The 23,567-nt window shown below is 39.3% G+C and overlaps 1 protein-coding gene across 3 annotated transcripts in view; it reads left to right on the forward strand.

Annotated features, from left to right (window-relative positions):
* SLC4A4 (solute carrier family 4 member 4) overlaps nucleotides 1-23,567 on the forward strand; it is a 388,838-nt gene that overhangs the window by 39,512 nt on the left and 325,759 nt on the right. The window contains exons 1-2 of one of the 3 annotated variants that reach the window (XM_031010225.3): nucleotides 9,745-9,927; nucleotides 10,278-10,351. In XM_031010225.3, coding sequence (XP_030866085.2) covers nucleotides 9,836-9,927; nucleotides 10,278-10,351 — 166 coding nt within the window. In that variant the 5' untranslated portion in view covers nucleotides 9,745-9,835. Of the gene's footprint in view, nucleotides 1-9,744; nucleotides 9,928-10,277; nucleotides 10,352-23,567 lie in introns of those variants that run through there. The other 2 variants (XM_019025724.4, XM_004038792.5) reach the window with 2 other exon arrangements.

A 23,567-nucleotide genomic window follows, 5' to 3' on the forward strand; every position in this document is an offset into this window, starting at 1 on the left:
GGTGTGATTTATTTTTAAGTTCATTCATTATTCTGTTCGTGGAACAAACTTTTATTTAGAATCAAATATGTGGCAGGTCCAGGTACCTCTTAATTTCTTTTTTAGCAGACAAGGGGAAATTCTCATTTGAATTTAATTTGACCCCTACATTTGAGAGTATAGTTGTAGTCTGTGTGGAGAGCTAAGATCTAATGTTAGTCTATAAAGAGAAAATTATATAGTTAAAAATATCCTTGAAAAATCCCTTAATTCAACCATAAACATAATACTCTTCAGGGAGTATAGCACAGCCATTTTCCCCCCTTTCTTTGGAACAAATCACTATTTCTTCAGTTGAATAACAGGCTAAGTAATTGGAAATTTGCTTGTTTATGGGGTTTATGTTGTTTGAAATACACATTCAGGGCCTTTAGACTTACAGATCCACTTAATACCAAACATGTATGTGCCCTCACTGTGCCTATTTCTAACTGGTTGATTGACTGATTGATTGATTCATAGTCACTGAATCAATTGATTAATTGATTCATTCATAGTCACTACACATAGTCACTACACATAGTTAGTAGACTATGTGTAGTGACTATGCTTGACACTAGAGGTAGAAAAACTTCAGAAAGACAGTATTTGCTCTCAAAGAGCTCATAATGTGGTGGGGACAAGAGCCATGACATGCCCAAGTACAGTTGAGTGATGATAAGTTATAATGACAATGCATTGTGACGTGCTATATGAGAAGCAGGCACATTCAGGAAGCCAATGGAGAACAGAGGAAGGAGCATAGCTCTGCTCAGGGAAGGGTATGTCTGATAATGTAGAGAGGCTTCTGGAGAGGTTGGATCTTAAGTTGGGTTTTGAAGAATGGGTTAACTAAGATGATATATTAATTAGAGGAAGTAGCATGTACACGAAGGTGTGGTGGACGGTTCAGGGTGTATGGCATGGGGATGGTAGGACCTGAGCTTACGTTTCATGTTAAGCAAGTTGGATTTCATCTTCCATGTAATGAAGAACCACTGAAGGCACTTTAAAAGGAGAGATACCAAAGTGTGTTTTATAAATGGATGGCTTAGAGGGGAATGAGTTCAGATCCAGGGAGGCCAGAGAGAAACCACTGGTGAGAAGGCAGATGGGAATCCAGCCATCCTACACTCACATCAAACCTGAGCATTTTGGGGCATCCACTGACTAACAGCTGCCTTGCAGGGTGGGCTTTCAGCTGTAGATATTCCCTTTCCCGTGATTGTCCTGTGGGGTATCATCCCTTCCTCCCTTTGCTCTTCTTTCGTTATTCTGCTGCTGGTTTGGGTCTGGCTCTTGGTTGAAGAGCTGATGGTGGTGGGGAGGAGGGGACAGAGGATAAACATGCCTGTCGCCATCCTCTGTGCTGGTGTGTCATATGGAGGAGCCCAGCCATTTCATCTTGCCTGATTCCTGTCTTAGGACCTTTCTGATTTTCACACAAGAAGCCTTGAAGAAGGGTGATTGAAAGCTAAAAGAGTTTAGAAGGGAGCTTCTTTTTCCTGTCTGTAACAGTAAAACCTCTGAGAAAATGTTGGAAGGACAAAGTACTTGGTTTCTGGCAGAGGAAGGAGACTACTGTATTCTACAATGGAACTCTGGTCAGAAGCAGCACACGGTCTTTGTGGAAGCACATGAAATGGTCCATTAAAAATATTAAGGAGCATGTGAGTGTGAGTGTAGGCTAAGTCAGGGAATGTCCTGAGGAGTCATGAACGAAATCCTCCTTTCAGCACTTCATACCCTCCCCCACAGCACTTTCTCCCTTCATCTTTCACCTCCCCTGGTCTCTGAGCCTTTTCTCACCCCAGAGTCTCTGTCTCCATTCTCCTGTCAATTATTTTCTTGCCCTTTGTTGCTGAGCCTGCTCCAGCCTTTCAGAAGTCAATTAACAATCTGAAGACAGAGTTTAGGAGACCTAGCCCTAGCATGGAGAAGATGGAAAGGGAGAGTTTGATCCTAATAGTTTGAGGGACAGTTTATCTGTGGTCTCCCCAGTCAAAAATCCCGTGCATTTGCTCATGAGACAGAATCATGACCTCTGGGTCTGTAGGAGTATTAATACTCTATTCTGTGGGCCCTAGGGACTTTATATTTGACTTAACTGAAACTGGTTGGATTTATTTAGGAAATTATTTAATTCCCTAAACTAACTTCTGAAGTGGTATAAGCTCATTTTAAAAGACACTGAAGTGAGAGGTTAGTTAACTTTCTAAACTTACACACAAAGTGTGCATCTGGGATTTTGTATTCAGTTTTGCCTGATTCTGCATGTGTGTTGGTGGACCAGCTGATTGTACCTGACCACCAGGTAGAATAATGTTTCTAGGGGAAATTAAAAATCAGTTACAAATGAGCTTTTTTAAATTGAAAATTTTATTGAGGTAATTGTAGATTCAAATGCATATTTGAGAAATTATACAGAGAGGTTACTGGTGCAGAAAAGCTCCACTTTGCCAGATTTTCCCAAGGTTAACATTTTACAAAGAGGTAGTATAATGTCATAACCAGCATATTGGCACTGATACAATTCACCAAACTTTATTCACATTTCCCGTTTTACTTGTACTAATTTCTCTCTCTCTCTTCTCTGTCTGTATTAAGTTCTATACAATTTTATCACCTGTGTTGATCCATGTATCCACAGATAAGATACTGAATAGAGCCAACCACAGGGGTCCCTCGTGTTACCCTTGTTAACAACAAATACCTCCATCTTTAACCCCTGGCAAACATGAATCTGTCCTAAATCTGTCCTTCATTTCTAAAATTTTGTCACTCCATATAAATTGTATAATGTAGTTTGTAACCTTTTGGGATGAGCTTTTCTCACTTAGCATAACCCCCTGGAAATTCATTCAATTTGTTGTGTGTATCAATAGTTTGTTCATTTTTCTTGCTAAGCAGTATTCCATGGTATGGATGTACCATAGTTTAACCACTCTCCTGTTGAAAGACATGTGGATTAATTCTGGAGTTTTCTACTATACTTAAAGCTGCTGTAAACGTTCATGTACAGGTTTTTGGGTGAACATAAATTTTTATTTCTCTGGGATAAGTGCCCAAGAGTACAAATGAACTTTTAATACAGTTCATAAATCCAGAATTAGATTTGGCATGATCTTGCTCTGGGTTGCATTTTCACCTTTTATCCAGTTCTCTCAGTCTGATTTTGTGTGGGGCTCTCACCTATTTCCCTCTGGCCCTGGGCCTGTGTAAATTTCCAGGCTGATTAGGGTGCTCCTGAGCTCTGGGAAGGAGATTTGCTTCGCTTTGTTGCTGGCTGATCTCTGGGAGTCATCACTGCCATCAGTCATGCTTGTCAGTTTTGCTGCACCGATGTCCCTTTCCCCCAGTATGGATGTCCAGAGCTCCAGCGGTCTGCACAGTTAAGTCAGCAACTGTGTTCTGTCTTACTTCCTGTGGGAATGAAAGGCTTTCTTAGAGCCCCTGCGAAGTGTTTTTTTTTTTTTTCTTTTTTTTCCAACCCCTGTGAAGTTTTAAAAGGAATGGTTGCAGCTTTTTCTTGCCCTTTGGTTCCCTGTAGTGAACACATGTTGCCAAAAGATGGCAGTGCACTTTGCAGCCACTGAGATCGCTCTTCCCTGTCGCCTGGAGCTTAGAGAATTGTGTCTTGTTCTTTATGTGTATGTTGAAAATGTGCAGAGCAGATTTTACAAAACAACAAAAGCACCAATAAAATACTGTGAAGTTTAGAATCATGAACAAAAAATCACGTTTGCAAATGGTTTACAATGGAAATAGTCCCCCCACTTCTTAAACATGATTTGAATAGGGAATAGAACTCAGAAATGTGTGTATGAGTGTATAATTTTAGATGTCAGTACTGATTGTTATATTCTGTATAGCTCCTGAAAAAGACCTGTGAAATGCTGATTTTTGTCTTTCATCTGATCCAAGATTAGCCAAGTAACAGGCCTGCTTTTGAACTCTGAGACTGCAGTCCTCAAGTAAAGGCCCTTGTATACACTTAGTTTTCATGGCAAAAATGGCTAATAATAAAACTCTTCACTTGCTAGCATTGGTCACTCCCCTGTGTGCGTCACTTTGGTGTGTGTGTGTGGGCATGTGTGTAAAGAACTGTTTAAACATTGGCTATGCACCAGAAAGCTGTGTGAAGTGAGAGATTATGGGGTTCACTGGATGTCATAAACAGACCAAGCTGGTGAGGATAAAGTGGGATGAGTTGAAATACAAGATTAGCTAATAAACTTTAAGCTGCATGCACGGAGAGAACCAGTGATATTAAACTCTGGTATGGGCATGTTAAACACTGGTGCCCTGCTGCTCTCTAGGGTGCCATCCCTGATGCCTTTTGGGATGGAATCAAAAAGCCCTGCTATGAACTTGATCCATGTGCAGCATCGTTAAGTGCAGAGCAGGCTGTGGAAGAGAGTGGGCTAGCTCTGGGATTGGGTATACAAGCCCCGGAGTGGATCCTCTACACACCAGCCAGTGTGTCAAGGTTGGAGGCTCTGTTTCACTTCCCGTGAGCTCAGTACTGCAGTCGCTTTCATCCTACAGTTTACAAAGTAGCTGCAATCCTGGGTGGCAGGGAAACAGGTAGCTCCACGGTAAAGCAGCAGGCTTTTTGCTACTGCATCCTTTGGCAAAAGCTTGGACTAGGAGGAGAAATGTGCTGTGTAAAGTTTTAACCCTGAAAGCAGATGCTGTTACTATAGAGACAAGTGAAATGCTACAGTGGGAGGCGTAACAGGGGAGGGATGGGAGAAGGGAGGTGGGAGGGCAAGTAAGGCGAATCTAAAGGCTAGCACACTCCAAGACCTTCAACCTTTAGCAGCACTGTGACGGGGCAGGCTTGCATTCTGAAACTTGTGTGCTGGCGGCCTGCCACGTGCTGACTGGCTGAGTGGCAGCTGCTTGCGCTGTGCGGACTAGCTGGTGAGCACGTTGGCAGTTGGCATGGGCTCTGGGGGTGGGAACTTAGAGGGGTGGAATGTAGATGGGTGCTCAAGACCCAGTGGCTGACAGTTTTGCACAAATGTTTCTCATGCTGGGCTTAAGTCACCCTTACGAGCTTGCTCAGTGATTAGGACCGGCTGGTGAAAGCCGGTCCATTTGGCAGTAGATATGACATGTGTTACAGTTAAATCATTTTGGTGTCCCAGAATAACGGAGAATAAGAAAAACCTTGGTTTGGGTGTGGACTTCTGTAGAAAGGGTATAACTTGTACGGTCAGAGGCCTGGCTGAAGGAAGGCATTATTGGCCCTGAGTGGATTTTATACTGACTGGTGTGACCCTTATCCCCGTGATGCTGGTGAGAAGCTTCCAAATCTATTCTGAACTTTGCCTCATGCTGGTGATGTGAACAACCCAGGGAGCTTTTTAGAAACATGTTCTTCCCTTTCTTTGTTTTCAGCGAATGCAGGTTGTGTGAAAGGAACTTTTAAGAATGGGTTTGAGGGCCTGATTAAGGACTGGATGAGTTAATTTCTTCCTATTGATAGAAGGAGGAACTAGTTGGGTCAGATGGTTATTTTAAAAGATATCTCTGTCTTACTAATAATAGCAAGCAACTGCTGAGAGGATTTGCGGTGGGGATGGACACGAACCCAAATAATTGACATTTGTGGTGTAAAGATGAAGAAAAGGTGCTGAATTCCTGTATTTTGTGCAGAAGCCTAGGTGCACCAGGCTGGACTTACTTCTAAGGAGGAATGAGGGCTGCTCTGGAGAAAGGCTGCTGTGGGTGTACAGGTTTTATATTTTCCATTTGCCTCACTTACCTCTTTTTGCTTCCTACAGGGAAGAGGCTGCTTTGAGATGCTCTGCATTGTCTGTCAGAAAGAACGAAGTTTCTAATTACTTGCTATGTATAGTCTTGGAGGGAATGTGAAATATGCATCAAAGAGCCAAGGAATGCACCAATCATTATTCTCTCTCTCTAATTCAGATGGAACATGGTGACAGTGCCTCAGTTAGGCTGGATGGTTTTCTCAGCCTAGGAAGAGGGTTTTTCTGAACTTTTCTACTATCCCCTCCAGTTGTTGCTGGTTTTTATTTTCTCTTTCTTTCTGTTTTTCTTTTTTTTTTAGAGATGAGAATTCACTGCGTTACCCAGGCTGGAATGCAGTGGCCTAATCATAGCTCAATGAAGCCTTGAACTTCTGGGATTAAGCAGTCCTCCCATCTCAGCCTCCCAAGTAGCTGGGACAACAGGTGCACACCACTGCACATAGCTAATTTGGAAAAAAAAATTTCAGAGATGGGTCTTGCTATGTTGCCCAGACTGGTCTGGAACTCCTGGCCTCAAGCAATCCTCCCACTCGGCTTCCCAAAGCATTGAGATTACAGGCTGAGCCACTGTGTCAGCTTTTCTTCTTTTACTTCTTTGGTTGTTACATGCAATTTTGGGAATGGCTTAGGCACAAGGCTAAACATTTTAGTTAGGAAATTTGAAAAAAAGGCAACAAAAGACTTTAGGACCAGTTCGATTAATAGTGGGGTGCAGAAATGATGTTCCACATGAAATTGTGTTGGACTCTATAGGTTGGAAAGGGTTAGTTCTGATAGGACTGGAAAGGGTTAATGTGAGCTAAACCACTCTTTTTTCTAAAGGGGAGCTGGCACTATTAACCTACGTGCAGTAGCACAGGGCTTCAGGATTTTGTTGTGCTTCTGAGGTCTTTTAAGAAAATTTCCTCATTAAACTGTCATCCTTATCTATGTCTACAAATGTGTAATGGATGGGTTCTTGTCTTTTGAACTTATTTGCCTGGATTGCTAAGGGTAATCTTTGAGAAGGTGGATGTGATTGCATTAGGCACCTTGTCTGTCTTGCTCACTGTAACTCTAGTGCCTTGGCTTGTGCCTGCAACATAGTAGTAGCATCCAGTAAATATTTACTGAATGAATGAATGCAGGAAAGAGAAAAGAGAACTACTGAATGCCTCCTCTGTGTCTGCTACTGTGTGTGGTATGTAAAAATTATATTTGGCAATTAGAAGACATTGGTGATCATGACCAAAGTGCTTTTTACATCTCTTTCCGTCTTTCTCAGCCACTCGGTAGCAGTACTCTCCTTTTGTCACTTCCTTGACATCACTCTTGCCTGGATTCTTACCTCTTTGACTGTTTTTGTTCCTCTGCTCTGCTTGTAAATGTTGGCATGCCTCAGCACTTGGTCTTAGGTCCACTCCTTGATTTTTACATTTTCTTCCTGGATGATCTCATCCAGTAATAGCTTCAGGTACCAGCTTTATTCATTGATTTCCTAATTTTTATCTCTAATCCTGAGCCTCTGAGCTCCAGACTCAGACATCTACTTGTATGCCCGATGGCTCATTTTTCATGTGTAATAAGCATCTTATTCTTAAAGTGGCTAAATAGAACTCTTGATTTGTTCCCCAACAACTTGTTTCTCCCATAGCCTTCCCCTGGCTCCTTCGATATTTTCTTAATTTCTCTTGTCCCCTTACTGTCCATTTTTCACATAGCAGCCAGGGTAATCTTTTAAAAATGAAAAACAGTTCAAGTCACTCTCCATTTTAGAACTCTTCAGTGGCTCCCGTAACACCTAAAATTCTGACTCCTTATCCTGGTTTCGTGGCACAATCAATATCATCTCCTAAAGCTGACCTTCTAGCCCTGTCCAGCTGTACTAACTTTGTTTCTGTTCCTGCAACATCCTAAACTTGTCTTCACCTTAGAGCCTTTGTACTTGCTGTTCCCTTTGCTTGGAACACATTACCTGCAAATATTCACAGTACTGATTCCTTCCTGTCATTTTTGTCTCTGCTCAGTTGTCATCCAGAAGCCTCATGTGAACCACCCTGTGCCAAGCAGTCCCTGCCTCATTTTATTTTCCACAAAGCACTTAATGCTATCTGAGATTACCTTGTTCATCTATTCAGTATTAATTCTTGCGAACTTTGTCTCTCTGATTCACAGATATATTTCCCTCTCTCTGAAGAGTATGAGGAACATAGCAGGCACTAAATAAAATATTTGCTGAACCAGTGAATATACTTTATCATTTAATCCTCATGGGAACCAGGGGCTTAGAGAAGTTGGTAAATGACTTGACTTCTTAAGTCTTTTTTTTTTTTTGAGACAGAGTCTCACTCTTTCGCCCAGGCTGGAGTGCAGTGGCGCTATCTCGGCACACTGCAACCTCTGCTTCCTGGGTTCAAGTTATCCTCCTGCCTCAGCCTCCCGAGTAGCTGGGATTACAGGCGTATGCCACCATGCCTGCTAATTTTTGTATTTTTAGTGGAGACGGGGTTAGTCAGGCTGTCTCTAACCCCTGTGTTAGTCAAGCTGGTCTCTAACTCCTGACCTCAAGTGATCTGCCTGCCTTGGCCTGCCGAGGGATTACAGGTGCTGGGATTACAGGTGTGAGCCACCACGCCTGGCCTCAAATCTTCAAGGAATTTTCTTTTCCACCAGAATCTTGATGGCCAACCCATATCCTGCTTGCATTCAGTTTTCTATTTTTAGTTTGAGTATAGAGAAGGAAAATGATGTATATCAGGATGGGCTATTATATACAAGGCCGATATTATTGAAAGAAGAAATCTTGCAAGTGTCCAGAGGTAATGAGTTTCTTAATGCTATTGTCCACCATTGACTGGTCAGGGTGAAAAGGAAGGAAACAGAAAGGAAGGAAATTTACAGTAATTAAACATGTAGTATGTGCTAAGTCCTGCACTGTGTGCTTTTAGGTATGTTACCTAATTTGAATCTCAAAGCCATCAATGCAAGGTTGATATTATTGTGTTGAGTCAATGCAAGGTTGATATTATTACCCCGGTTTTATAGATGGAAAAACTGAGACTTAAAAAGGCTAAAAACTTTGCTCCAGGTAGCACACCTGTTCAGTGGTAGAGCTAGATTTCTTAAACCGGGGGCTACCTGACACCAAATTTCTCACTTTTTATGTTATGATGGTTGCTTTGTGAGATGGATATGCTTCTAAAATAGTAAGGACAAAAATATGAATTCAGTGCACATCCGCATAGATTATAACAAATATCTGAAGCACAAGAATAAGTTATACAGACAATATGGAAAACAGACCTACAATATTCAATGCCTGAGCATATAATTGGATGAATAGAATACAGAATGAACATTTGGTTCTCTGGCAGGGCTCATGTACGGTATGACATAGAGCAGCTGTCCCCAGAGAAAGTTCTTTGTTTCTAGACTGGTACTACACAAGCAGCATTTGAGCAATTCAGGATTTCTTTCTGCTTTCACTATAAATAGACCTCATGGAATTCTGTATATCAAAGTTAATGCAATGAAAAGGAGCTGCAGAATATGGAAATAAACCTTAACTCATTCTATAAACTAGAAGCATGTTTGGCATCGGGAGGCCCTAAAAACGCTGTCATTCCTTGGATGGATTCTGAGGTCTTATTTAGCATATGAAATTGCAGAGTAGATCCTATTATGTAAGGAGACAGGAGGACAGCATAATGTGGTTACAAAATGAAGAACTTTGTGCCCTTCAGGGAAGAGTTAACAGGGCAGATATACATAGAGAAAGATGTGTGATAAGAATGTGGAAAATGAATGAATGGGCAAATGGGTGGCATGTATCTGTGTGTATTGTTGAAGCCGGGTTGCTGGATAATCCTCAGATGTCAGATTTCCGTAAGGCCAACATGTGACTCAAAGCTTGCCACTCAACAGAGAATACTGGGCTGTGCTGATATTAAGAGGCTGGCTGGAAGCTAGGCTCCCACTGTGCACTAGCCTACCTCCCTGTCGCTCTCTGCGTGTGGGTGGGTGTGCATGTGTGTGTGTGTGAGGGTATACATTTTATGCAGTGGGTGTTTAAAGAGCTAAGCACTGAAGCTGGATTTCCACAAACGATCATCACGAGCACTCCAGACACACCAAACTTCCTCTCTTGGTATTTTTTTTTTTTTTTTTTTTTTGCTTTCATCCTTTTTAAAAAGAATTTTAAAACCCTAAAGGGGAGAGCCCCCAACATCCTGCCTACAGGATTGGGATTATTTTCTCTTACCTGTCTATGTGGGTGCCCTCTCAAGGTTAGAACTGAAGCTATGTGGGACCGGCATATTCTCGAGCACCAGATGAGAGGAGCTGCGTGAAGCAGTAGCAGACACCAGAAGAAGAGTGACTCTGCCCTGCTAACATGAACAACAGCTTGCAGGTTAACCTGCCCAGAAGCTGGGCTGCTCCAAGTGGCTCGCTCCAGGAGAAGTCTGAGCATTCTTTTTTTCTTTTTTATTACTATAGGATGGAGGATGAAGCTGTCCTGGACAGAGGGGCTTCCTTCCTCAAGCATGTGTGTGATGAAGAAGAAGTAGAAGGTGAGCTTTATGGGTCTGGGAAAGTGTCTGTTGACATACATATGTCTCTATAGATAATAACATTCATGCATTTCATATATCTTACATTTTAAAAATGAAACACCAAACCTTTTCGATAGAGTTTCATCAATCTCTACATTTGCTTCAACACAGAAAGTAATTTTAAGAACTTCACTGGACCATCAAAATCTGATTCAATATGGGTCTTGCCTGGTTTAAAAAAAGTCTTATTTTAAAGTAAGTGCCTATGTTAGCTGTGCCTCTTCATCAAAAATAAACATTTTACCAGATAATACTAACCACCTTCCAATGACTAATTCAAGAAAGCTGCTCGATTTATATAAATATATTCAGCAGCATCTTTAATATTCTTTCTCGTAGCTTGTAGTGTAAAGATATAGATATTACAGAAGGATAATGATACCATTGTTGCAGGAGAAATGGGTTTAAGCTGAAGATGTTAAGAGTGATAATCATGGATGACTGTCAGTTAGGAAAAGATGGACAAGCATTTTTTATTTAAAAAACTTCAGTCTCTTTTGCTGATGTTTCCTAGTGCCTGTTAAAAACTAAAGAAGAGTTATGTTTTACCTGGTGCTATAATACTTTCAGCGGGCATTCCCTTTTCCTGTCTCCTGACTTATCAATAATGTGGGAATAATGCTATTTATTTGATAGAAGGCAAAGCTGAATTAATATTTATTAAAATAATTATATGAAGGCATCACAGATATATGTTATTATTCATATTTATAAGGAGATTTTTAAAAATCAGGGTTATAGGCAATACTCAAAGTTAAATGAAACTTGCAGGTGAATCATGTGATCAATTCCACCATTTAAAGTCACCTGAGAGACAATTCATTTGTGTTTTGGAGATTCTGACCTGACCGGTGCCATGTGGTAAGCATTTAGTGCCAGCCCCAAACTTGAACCAGAAGGTGGTGGGCTTGGGAAAAAGAGAGTCAGTATTGTATGTTCTGGAGTGATTCTTCAAGCAGACTGAGCACCAGGTACTGGGCAAGTGATGCTCCTGTGCCACTTGGAACAGTTTGAATAGTGTGGCTATCATGTTGTTTCTCATGTTTCTTTAGTAAGTTTCTTCTGCCCATGTGGTGTTAGAGGATTGGCGCCTCCACGCCCCCCTCAACTTCCCGCATTTATGCTCTTGAGACTGACTAATAAGAATTTGATGCCTAAGTTTCTTAGGAAAACGGAAACTAAAGTATTTTCTTTCATATTGTTTTATGGGTTCCTTGCATTTTTACAACATGCTGTGGGAAAATGTCAAGCTGGTGAAAGCAAAATAGTAAAACTTTTGTCTTAAGATTCTTGGAACCCATGATGTTAAATCATCATTTTAGTGACTCTGTCACTGTCCCAGTGTCAAAGAGGAGATACCAGCAAAGAGGAGACACAAGCAAAGAGGAGATATAGCACATGAATATAAGAAATAATGTAGCTTTGAGCAAATAGCCTATAGTTTTAAGACAATTGAAGTAGAAAAAGCTTGGGAGTGACATATACTGTGTGCGTGTGTTTTCCTTTGAGAATAATGTTCTAGCTAGGTTCACAAGAGATGTAAATCACTTCTTGAGTTTGTAAGGTCTGTAGGATTGACAGTACTCTACTGCAATAGGATATTGTATACTGTTTCTTAAGGCTTTGACTAAGAAGTGCGTTTCCTGAAGTATTTCCCTTGATTTTCAAGCACAAAATTAAGACGACAATATAAATGAATAGCACACAAATCTGTAGCCAGGATTCTTCAAGAAGAAACAGAAACACAACCAAAGGTGGTAGAAACATCTGTAAAATTCAAGAAATGTGTTGGTTTTGTGATGATTAAACCTTCCAAATGGATTTGTGTGTTTTCCTGTTTTTATGAGACCTCTATTTTAGTGACTGTCTTTCATGTTGATTGGCACCTGAGATGACTACATTTCTTCCAAGACATGCTCAGATAGTTGCCTGTTGCTGAGTCCTGAGCCCCATAAGAAGATTGCTTATGGATTATTTTGTGGGTAACTTTCAACAGTGCTGAGTGTCTTACAGTACTAGCCTTGAAATTATAGTAATTGCTCATTAGAAATGAACAAAATTGTTCATTTTTAATTTGGTGTTCTCCCAATTGACCCTCCCCCTTTTTCACCTTGCTTTATTGGTGGGGGTGGGAGGTCTTAGATTTTTATAGTAGCTCTCGGTGATAGTATAAAACAGTTGAAATGGACAGGGTTTTTTTGGCACATCCATGGTTCCAGTGATTGAGAATGAAGAAACAGACGGCCTATGTCAAGACCTCTAAGAAGTACTCACATTTTGAGGGGAATGTTTTTTCCCAAGGATATGAGTCCATCTCATATTTTTAATTGCATAGAGAAGAGTGTATCTGAAGAAAAGCAAACTGTTATCTCTATTCTAAAGTAGCTTCCTGGCACATTTATGGCAGAAGTGAATGCCTCAGTTTTAAGGGTCAGAATTCAAAAGGCAAGGAGCTGGAACACTTTATATTATTATTTACATTTTCTTTTATGAAAGTAGTTATTTCTCTTGCTTCTAGGATAAACATAGAAGTTTACAATGTTTGTAAACATTCTTGGCAAAGTCAACTTAAAATAAAACTTTGTTTTTTACAGTTATCTGCATAAATAAGATGTACTCCCAATAAGTGATTATTAAAGTAACTAAGGTCTGATAGTTCTTGTTACTTTGAAATATTCATGCTTTAAAAATGCTTAGGGTCCCCTAATTTGGGGTGATTGGATTCAGCTCAACCTGAAGGCAAGAAGAGCCAGATACTCTCTCTTAGTTCCTTCGAATGCTGTGGTTCTGAGGAGAGAGACTTCAAACCACGCCCTCAGTTCACCTTGTTCAACTTTACTCTCAGTGGGTGGCATGACACTTAATCCACATTCTAAAAACTTAATAGAAAACCATCAACTGCAAAACTCACTAAGCACAGAGTGAGTCAGAAGAGGAGTCATCTGTTTAAATAATGAATTTATCTATGTGGCATATATTTAAAGGCCTAAACCTCATTGTCACATAATTTTCTTCCTGTGTTAATGGCTTAAAGAGATACTCTTTCAAAATGAAACCAAATGCCAATTTTAATCTTTAAAATAAATAGAAGCCTTTAAATCTGCTCTTCCACTGGTTACCTTGTACTTTGCGTGGTTTTGTAAAGTTAACATTTTTAGGAGGAGAGGGGTTACTGTGGATAAACTCATTTTAAAATGTCAGTATTTCAGATATTCATATTTATTTCTTTATCAAAATGCCCCAGCTCCCACCCAGGCCCTTCCACGCTTCCACAGAATTGGTCTGTAGATGACAAATTAACATTACCAGAATGATCCATAAGTGTTGACCACGAGGAACAACCACTCACTTTTCATTTCAAACATAGATGGGGGAAATTGCTAATTACGTAGCGTGAATGAAGATTGATATAGGAAGAGTCAGTCCCAGGTCGCTTTTTCCAAAAACAGAAGAAAATCCTATGGATGTTTTATTCCTAAAAAAGCCAGCCAGAATTTTGGATCTGTATGATATAAACAGATTACTTAATAGTCTCATATTTTGCAATAGGGGAAAAGAGCAAACTCCACCTTATCCTTTGAGATAAGGCTTTGGCTCTGCAAGGCTAGGTAACTCCCAGCAGGCCTTGGCAACTCTGACTTCATGAGGAGGGGCCTCTTCTTAACATCAAGTTCAACCAACAACTCAGAAAATATAAAATGCAGTAACACAGTATTGGTTGAAATGTGTCTCCATTTTTGAGGCTTGGTCAGTACTCTCCTAGAGCTATTATGCTATATTGTGCTGGTTTTCCTCTTCCATTCAAAACTTAATGCAGTGGGAAGTATGCACCCATCTGTCCCAATGGAAGAATAATTGTGCAAATTCGCATGTCTACTGATGGACATTAAGAGGGAGTGTTGTTGAAAATGCATGGAATTTACAGGAGGATTGTTTTCAGGAAAAGTAAAAAAAGTATGTCAGGGTCTGGGACAGGGTAGATATTCACTAATTATTTGTTAAAAGAAAGAATGAATAAATAAATGTATAATATAAACTAAATAAAGCATATGTAGAATCACTTTGTATAATCCTCTGACATATTTTTTAAATTTTTTTGTTAGAAATTTGGTTCTCAAAGCCTGACGTGGTGGTCATGCCTATAATCCTAGCACTTTGGGAGGCCAAGGTGGGAGGATCACTTGAGGGCAGGAATTCAAGAACATCCCAGAAAACATGGCAAAACCCCATGTCTACAGAGAAATAAAAAAAAAAATAGCTGGGTGTTGTGGTGCATGCCTGTAGTCCCAGCTACTCAGGAGGTTGAGGTGGGAGAATCGTTTGAGCCCAGGAGATCAAGGCTACAGTGAACTGTGATTGTGTCACTGCACTCCAGCCTGGGTGACAGAGTGATACCCTGCCTCAAAAAAAGAAAAGAGAAAAGAAAAAGAAAAAAGAAGTTTTGTTATCTTAGTACTCTTATTCTAATGAAATGATATAGCCTCTCATCTTATCCTTGGTATTACTCCTGTTTGATTTTGCAGAGATCATTGACATACTTCTATCATTTATATATTTATACTGATAAGAAAAAGAAGGTCCTAAACACCTCTGCTTTATCAAACTTTTTCATTCTTCTACTATGTTTTTTGAAGAGAGAGACTAAAATGATGAAATGGTGGCTTTTGTCTTTTTGGAAGTCAAGACTTCAACATTTTACAGACATGAAATCATGACTTAAACCTATTTCTTGCTAGAGGATATGATGATCATCTACTCGTGTACTGGAGAAGGTAGTATTTTTTTCTAAAAAAAGTGGGGCCTGATAGACATTTTTAAATAATTACAATGGTATAAAACGTAATTTCTGAGAAGGAGTGAATGAAAACCTATCGGATGGGAAGGGAGGGGCTAAGTTGGGACTGGGGCTATTCTGAGCACTGGATATAAGTGTCCGGTTGCATTTTGCTGACCTCTTCTCTGCTGTTCACTCTAATTGCTCAGAAAACAGTGTGTACAGAGGAAACTCTTGGGCAAATACTGCTAAAGGAAAAGCCTTCTTAAAAGGAAACAATGTATCCACACATTGGCCCACTTTAAAGAAATACAGTGAGGTTTTTAAAAGTTGGTACTTGAATAGTAACATAGGTTTCCCAGAACAGGTTGAGCCCATACAGACCTTTCCCAACTCCCTGCTCCTTTCTCCTCATGGCCTCAGCTGAACGCTGGCCAGAGGTCCTCAAGTATGCAGCACTTAGCTCTGTAGCTGCCTGACACCTCTTGCTGTGTCAGGGAAGTTAAATATTTATATATAGATTTCTTTCACTTCAAGGAAGGCTGATGATAGTTCCGTATGTTTTTGAAACTAGAATCAGACAGTTCTTCTGAGAATTTGAGAATTTTCCAACTGCAGAGAATTCCCCGGTAGTATAGTATCGGCCAAAGCCCTCTTGAAGCCATTTCCTATCCTAGGTGTTGGTGTTCTTTGATGGCAATAAGCCATACCAAATTGCACTTGGTACTTGCATTGTGTTTGCAAGGATCCAGAAATTCTGAAATAGTACACTTATAGCAGTTTTGCCTATAGATTGAGCTTCTTTTTTAGAAGCTTTTTATCTGGTCATATTAGTGAGACATGTTGTTTGATATTTATTTTGGGGAGTCTCTATTGTTTATTTTATTCAAGTGTTGTCAAAGCAGAGGCACTAAGTATCAGTTTGAGAATAAAAATTTAAAACTTGCTCTATTGCCAAATCATTGCATAGGTGAAGGAAGCAACTTATAGTTTAGATTATGGATTTTTCTCTTTGTAAAATGGGAACAATGGAGCATGTCATTCACCTTAGAACTCTTAAGAACTTCCAACAGCAATTGCTGCTGTACCTGGCATTAGGAACAGGAGTGCTTTATACTCCACCACTGTCTGTTGTTTTTCTTTCTGATGGATACAGCCTCACCAATAATTTTCTTTGGTTATTATAATCTTCTTTGGTTATTATAATTTTCTTTTAATTATTTAATTAATTATTTTCTTATAATTTGGTTATTATAATTTTCTTACAATTTTATATAATTTTCTTTGGTTATTATAATCTTTTCTACAAATTGTAACTGGTGTAAATATTGTTTACTTGCTTAATTCATTTCTCCCTACATCTAGCCTTTGCCTTCCTAACCATACTTACCTACTGCTTCTTATATTGGAAAACTAAAGCCAGAATGATCCTTTGAAACTTCCCAAGGCTTACTCTCTGTTTCCCTTTGGACTCATTCTCATCCTTTAAGCTCTGGGTATGAGATCTAATTTTCACAGTTAGACTGCTCTGATACACATTATCCTTAATTTGTTAAATTGTCTTTTTTTCCAAGAAGAGGGATATTAACCATAATTGTATACTGGGTAAAACACAGATCTTGTCCATTGTATAATAAAGCCTGCAATGTTGCTTCATTTGGAAAACGGATTCAAGAATGTAGTGTTTTTCTGCCAGTGAGAAGGATTCAAGAGTCTAGTATGTGTATATGTATTTAAACACGCATATAGAAATGCATTTCCCCTTGTCTGCCACATAGACTAGAATACTTCTGCTTCCTACTGGCCATTATGTAATTTAGGTGCCAATTAAATGAGATTATGCAACAGTATAGAAATACTACTATATATTCTAACCTGAACTAAATATTTCCCCTTTTTTATCACCATGAGATTAGAAATCATTGGGAGAACTGAGAATTGGGCCTGATGAGAATGAGTAAAATAAGAATATAATAAAGATCAGTTGAGGCTTTTTTGTTGCTGTCATGAGCTTGCTGGTGAGATTTTATTTTATTTTGTTTTATTTTATTTTACTCTTTTGGCTGATTGCATTTAGGTGACTGAGGTGAGAGCCTGCAATGGCATGGGTTCACGGGAGGTTCCAACATTCATCCCTGGATCTGCTGATTGCCAGGTGGGATGAAAGGTGAAGGTAGTGAGGGTGGTGAGTGACATCCACTGAATCAGCAGTATAGATGACTTAAATAATTCATTTCTCTGAATAGCTAAAAAGTTTTCAAATCTGGTAAATTGTTTCTGCCTTTCCATAGAGTTAGAATTAGAAGGCAGCTATCCAAAGGGCTATATCCAATGTGTGTACCTTTCTTCATATTCTGTTGATTTTTGGAAGAACAGACTCTACTTAGACCTCATGAAATATTATTTTATTGACTATTTTCATGGTGGAATGCTCAGTAACTTTTACCAGGCCAAAAACTTCCGGGAATAAAAAGAGGTTTTAAATTTTAGTAATATTGGCCAGTATATCAGCTTTAGAGGAGTGGAATTACATTGTTATGGATGGGTTACATCACTACCCAACCCCCAATTGATTATTAAATTTTCAACAGGAAATTTGATTCCTACTGAAAAATAAAGAAAATGTCTTCAAGGTAGAATGAAAGCCCATGATTGAATCTAATGGATACGTGTGTTTGACAAATTAAATTAGTATCTGATTATTCAAGTTTTTACTCGCTTTTATTCCTTCTCTTCTATGGTTTAGAGAACATGGTGGTGGACCAGTAGTCTCAGGACCTTTTTCTGTTCCTGGTCTGCCACTGCCTTTCTGGATAATACAAGGCAAATCACTGTCATGTGGTTATGGTTCCTTCATGCAAAGTGCAGTGAGTAACCCATCTTCTTAGCCACCTACTAGAAATGCTCTAAGAATTTTTGGATAATACCTGAAAAATACCTTGATACTTCCAGTAAGCCATTAAGAAGTTACTTAATTTCTGAATCTCAGTTTTTTGTACAAGATAGAATTTGCACCTCTCATCTTCTACTTTTTCTAGGAATATAAGTAAAGCAATTTGAAATCCCCCAGGATTAACCCCATAAATTTAAGGTATTATCTCCCTTGCAGGTAATCGTTGTATGTAATTTATCTTTATGTGCAACACTTTCTCACCAGTGGTTGCTGTGACTGCAGAACACTTTCAGACTAAAGCTAATACTAATATCTGGTAATCAACAGATTAGTTGATTAGTACTTACGTTAACTCTTCTTACTAAATTTAAGTAACTGATGGACCATGCTTTTTTTTTTTTTTCTTTAAGCCGATCAAAATGGTAAGAACAGTTGCAGATGTGACCTCTAATATGTTGCTTTTCCAGGCTTATGTGTATCATTGAATGTGATAACATTGTAACTAGGACCATGATTATTGTTTAGTCAAATAAACCAGCCATTATTTAAGGACACAAGGTTAGTTGATATGGTAATTTTAGAGATGTATCACGTACGTAGATGAGTTTACATGGAAGGCCAGGGAATATATCTCCTACAGAATAACATTAAATTGAGACCTAAAAGAGGAAAAGGAATTTGCTAGGTGAAGAATCAGGGAAGCATTCCAGGCAGGCATGTGTGAAGGTCCAGAGGTGAGAAAGAGGTAGGCCCATTTGAGAAACAGAAATAAGGCTACAGTAGCTGGACCATGTGAACGGGGGAGAGTTCTGAGGTGGATAGGACCCAGATAACTCAAGGTCTTTTATGTTATGCTAAATATTAGCATTTTATTGAGTGTGCACTAAGGAAACATTGCAGAAGGGTTTTAAGCAAGGAAGTGATAAGACCAAATTCGTATTTTAGAAAAGATTCCTTTGGCTGCTGGATGGAGACAGTGTCCCAAGAGGGCAAAGACAGAAGTGTGGGGGCTGTTGCCAAGATTCAACTGAGAGATGATTTTGGGTTGGACAAGAGTGGGGACAAAAAAGATGGAGACAAATGTGTTGAATTGATGGGTGGATGTATGGATGGGGGTGGCTGCTTCTGGATTTCTGTTATGAGCAATTTGGGGGATCATGTACCATTTTGTAAGATGGGGAACAGTGGAGGAAGAGTGGTGGGGGATGATAGGAGTTTAGCCTTTTGTATATATTGAATTTGAAGCACCTCTGAGATACCGCAGTAGAACTCTGAAGCCGGTAGTTGACTATACAAGCAGGAACTAAGAAGGAAGGACAGGGATGGAGATATAAATCTGGGAGTCCTAGGCATATAGCTAGCATTTAAAGCCATAGGAATGGATGATATTGCCCAGGGTCAAAGAATGGAGTGAGAAGAGGACTCGATTGGACTCTGCAAGTGCCAACATTTGGAGATTAACAAAGTGCAGTCATAGAAGTAGGAGGAAAACTGGGAAGAGGGTGAAGCCTCTGAGGCCGAGAAGAGGGCTTTTAATAAGGAGCAATTGACAGTGCTGAATGCTGCCTTGAAGTCCGGTAAGATGAGGATTAAATAGTAGCTACTGGATTTGGCAAAAAGAAGGTGATTGGTAACTTTTGTTAACAATGTGGGTGTCATGGTTAGTTGGGAATAAGAGTGCCCAAGAGAAAACTATCATTATGAGAAGTTAGGAAGAGACTTTGAGGTGATGCTGGAAAACTTTTAGCCTTTCCCTCTATGTGCTCCACTTCACTTAACTAGTTAAAATATTTGGAATTATTATAGATGTTTTAGAACTAGAAAGGATCTTAGAGAAAATTTAGTTCAATATTCTCAGCTTACAGATGGCTAGAGGAACCATGAAGAAGTTAAATGATTTCCTCGAGGTAACCTTGGTAGGAGTTGGAATAACTAGGACAAGGATCCAGGTGTTCTGACTTTCCCAAGGCTGTGCTCATCCCAAAAGAGTGTGCTTGAGGTTGACTCCCTCTGCAGAGGAAAAGGAATTTAGGTAGGGAGATGGATGAGAACTAGGAGAAGCACCTGGAAGAACAGAAAGTGGAAAGAACTGAAAGGAATAAAAGGTGTTGAAAGAGCTTACAGAGAGGTGAGAGGGAAAGAAGACATAAGACTGGCCTCAGCATTTGAATGACCCCTGGTAGTAAGTGGGAAGACAGATGTCCCAGCTAGAACATTGTCATATTTTGGAGCAGTTTATGGAACTAAGGGTTGTGGATTTCAATTTGTCATTCTGTATCTCTAAGACAAACATTTCCAGAGAATCCTGAGCCCATTTTTCCCTTCTCAATAATTACTAACTTGAAAGGATTAATCGTTATTATTCTTTTGGCTGTGTTTTCCAGACAGTGGAGGATGGGAGGGATGGGTGGAGGACTGGTACCATGATAGTGGAAAAATGGGAAAGGAAGGCTTATATATCCAGGGGCACTAGGAGTCCTAGTCTCTATACGTCATTAACCGCCTATTTGACTTTAGTTAGATCACTGGTAAATGAAGAGGCTGAACCGGTTAAAGTGATTTTTAGGCCACTTTAAAAGTATGATTATGTGCTGCTGTGTCAATGAATGTCGTCCCTCTTTTTCCTGGGTGCATGTGGAAAACCACAGTATTGAAGATTCTGGGATTCTAGGTTAACAGAAGTCTCTCATAGCATTTTTCCTAGTTCTGGGTGATTGTTATAGCCCTATGGTATTATCTACATCTCATTTACCTATATATATGTATATAAGGGAAGGGAATAATGTGAACTTTAATATTTATATTTTATAACAAATATAAATTAATATTTATTAAATATTTACATCAATATTTTATATAAGATATAATATTTAAAAATATGTTTATCTACTAATACAATGTAAGATATATAACCATATGTAATATTTTGCATATGTGATATATTATAATAGATTAACATATATTAAAATATTGAATATTTATATATTATATTAAATAGTTGATACCTGATTAGCCATGAGTGTATTGACTATATTGCAGATTACCTGTCTATAGCAACCAAGGACTCTTCATCCTATTGCCCAGCCAGGGCTTAGGCCACTGCAAAAAGAGAAGCCATAATAGAGTCAGAGATGGACAATGTGGTTGGAATGAGAGTGTGAACGTGTGCATTTACGTGTCTCTCTAAGCTGCCTCTCTGGCTGCAATTGCAAATCAAGTTATCAATGACCACTGAATTAGCTATTGTTTTTTTATCTTCCAACCCTACTTCCCATTCAGTTGTGCAAATGGTGACCAAAGAGAAATGATGGAAACTCAGTTCTCTGTGTTTGGCTCACAGGTGGATTTTGTCTGACAGCATGTGTACTGCATATTACAATGCAGTAGCCCGTGTGGGGTGGTTCTGGGTGTCGGGATAAGTGGAGGGTTCATGTCTTCCCGTTGGGTGGCTTCTGCTCACTCTGAGCACTGTTCTGCCTAGTGCTGGCCTTCCTAGGCCTTTTGGCTCTACTCTGTCTCGTTGGAGCAAGTACAAGGACTTACAGACCTGTTTCCTGCAGATTGGCAGTGAGCCATTGAAAGCTCTGGGGGAAACTTTGCCCAAATCAGGGTGGAGATTGCCAAGCCCTTGCTTCTGGACAGAGTTAGGGAAGATTGAGGTTATGGAAGGTGCTGCCTTTGTTGAAGAGCTCAACTCTGTAGGATGGCTAAAACTGCCGATTAAGGGACAAGTTAAGAATAGGTCTGAGGTTGACTCTTTTGCCCTTCTCTAGGTGAATGTTCTGGAGAACAAAGAGTGTTCACAAGTTAGTTATTATCAGGGCTGGAGGTGGGTGGGAATGAGAAAAAACTGTGCTCTGTTTTTTCTCCTTTGAAAAGGGAAGGGAGAAATAGGATCAACATTTATGCAGCACCTTTGTGTACCAGACACAGTGGTAGACTATGTTTAATTCAGATTGTGCATTAAATAAATATATATTTATATATAATCTCTCTATAAAGATTATATAGAGATAGATATATAGATATTTGTATAGGTAAATTTATATCTATATAGATATAATTATATAGATATAGATATATTTTGTATCTATAGATATGGATATAAAAGATTTTGCTAGAGCAAAGTTAACATTATTTTGGAGAATCAACTTTGAAGATTAAAAAGCTCTTCAGGAACTGCAGTTTACATAGGGTAACCTGATTTCTAATTTTGTTAATTCCTTAAGGTAGATTCCTGAAGTAACTTTAAGGGGAAATTCTTGTTTTTCTAGCTAAGATCTTTTCAAATAATTGATGATCACTGAACATAATAAAGTTGTTATTTCTATAAACATATTCACTAATTCAGATTTTATAGAGTGCCAGTCAGTTTTTGCCTTTACTATCAGCCATTAATAATGGAAACTTCAAAGGAAGCTTAACTTCAGTATGTGGTCTTAGGCTCCTCACCTTCATCTAAGACTATAATTAATATAACTGTTTTATTAAAAATGAGCTCTTGGAAGACAGATGCATACGTTTGCTGAGCTAAAGGACAGGAGTCTAGCTAACAATCATAAGCTTGTGTCTCCTTTGAGACCTTTTATTCTGTAGCTCTTAGTTCTTGCCTAGAGATTGTTATCACTATTATTATCATCATCAAATATTAAATATTAATAGTGCTGTGCTCAGTGAACATCAAGTAACAAGCTAAGATTTCTTATCAGTCTTGCTTGGGGAACCTCAGGTTGCCTTGAGGATTTCTGGGAGGCTTTCAGTATGTAAAATTCCCATGCAGTTCAGTGGGAAGAAAAGTATTTCCCTGTTTTTCATCACATTTGTCATTTGCTTGCATGCCTGGTCCTGTGTAATTGGTAGCATTAAAATTAAAATAAATTACTTATCAGTATTCAAAATTATTTATACATAAATGACATATGTAATATGTAATTATCTATTAATAAACACATACATTATTTTTTATGTAAAAAAATTGCCCTCATCCATATATAAAAATAGAAATCATCCCTTGTTCTGAGTCTGGACCCTCATGCAAAATTTCATAAAGGGCTGGTTTACCCCCTGGTAACTGCAAAATTACGCTGTGCTTTTTGAAGGGGGTTTTCTTCTCATGAGCTGGTATTTATACCAGTAAATTAGCAATGTTACTTTGCTTGTATCTTATTAGAGCTGCTTATGGACACTCTTATGGGTTTGAGAATAATAAGCTAACAAATTACTTGTATTTTGGCTGAGCGTGGTGGCTTGTGCCTGTAATCCTAGCACTTTGGGAGGCAGAGGTGGGTGGATCACTTGAGGTCAGGAGTTCGAAACCAGCCTGGCCAACATGGTGAAACCCCACCTCTACCAAAAATACAAAAAAATTAGTTGGGCATGATGGCACATGCCTGTAATACTCAGGAGGCTGAGGCAGGAGAATCACTTGAACTGGGGAGGCAGAGGCTGCAGTGAGTCGAGATAGTGCTACTGCACTCCAGCCTGGGCAACAGAGTGAGACTCTGTCT

The sequence above is a fragment of the Gorilla gorilla genome, chromosome 3 (genome assembly GCF_029281585.2).
Source record: "Gorilla gorilla gorilla isolate KB3781 chromosome 3, NHGRI_mGorGor1-v2.1_pri, whole genome shotgun sequence".
In the NCBI taxonomy this organism is placed as follows: Eukaryota; Metazoa; Chordata; class Mammalia; order Primates; family Hominidae; genus Gorilla; species Gorilla gorilla.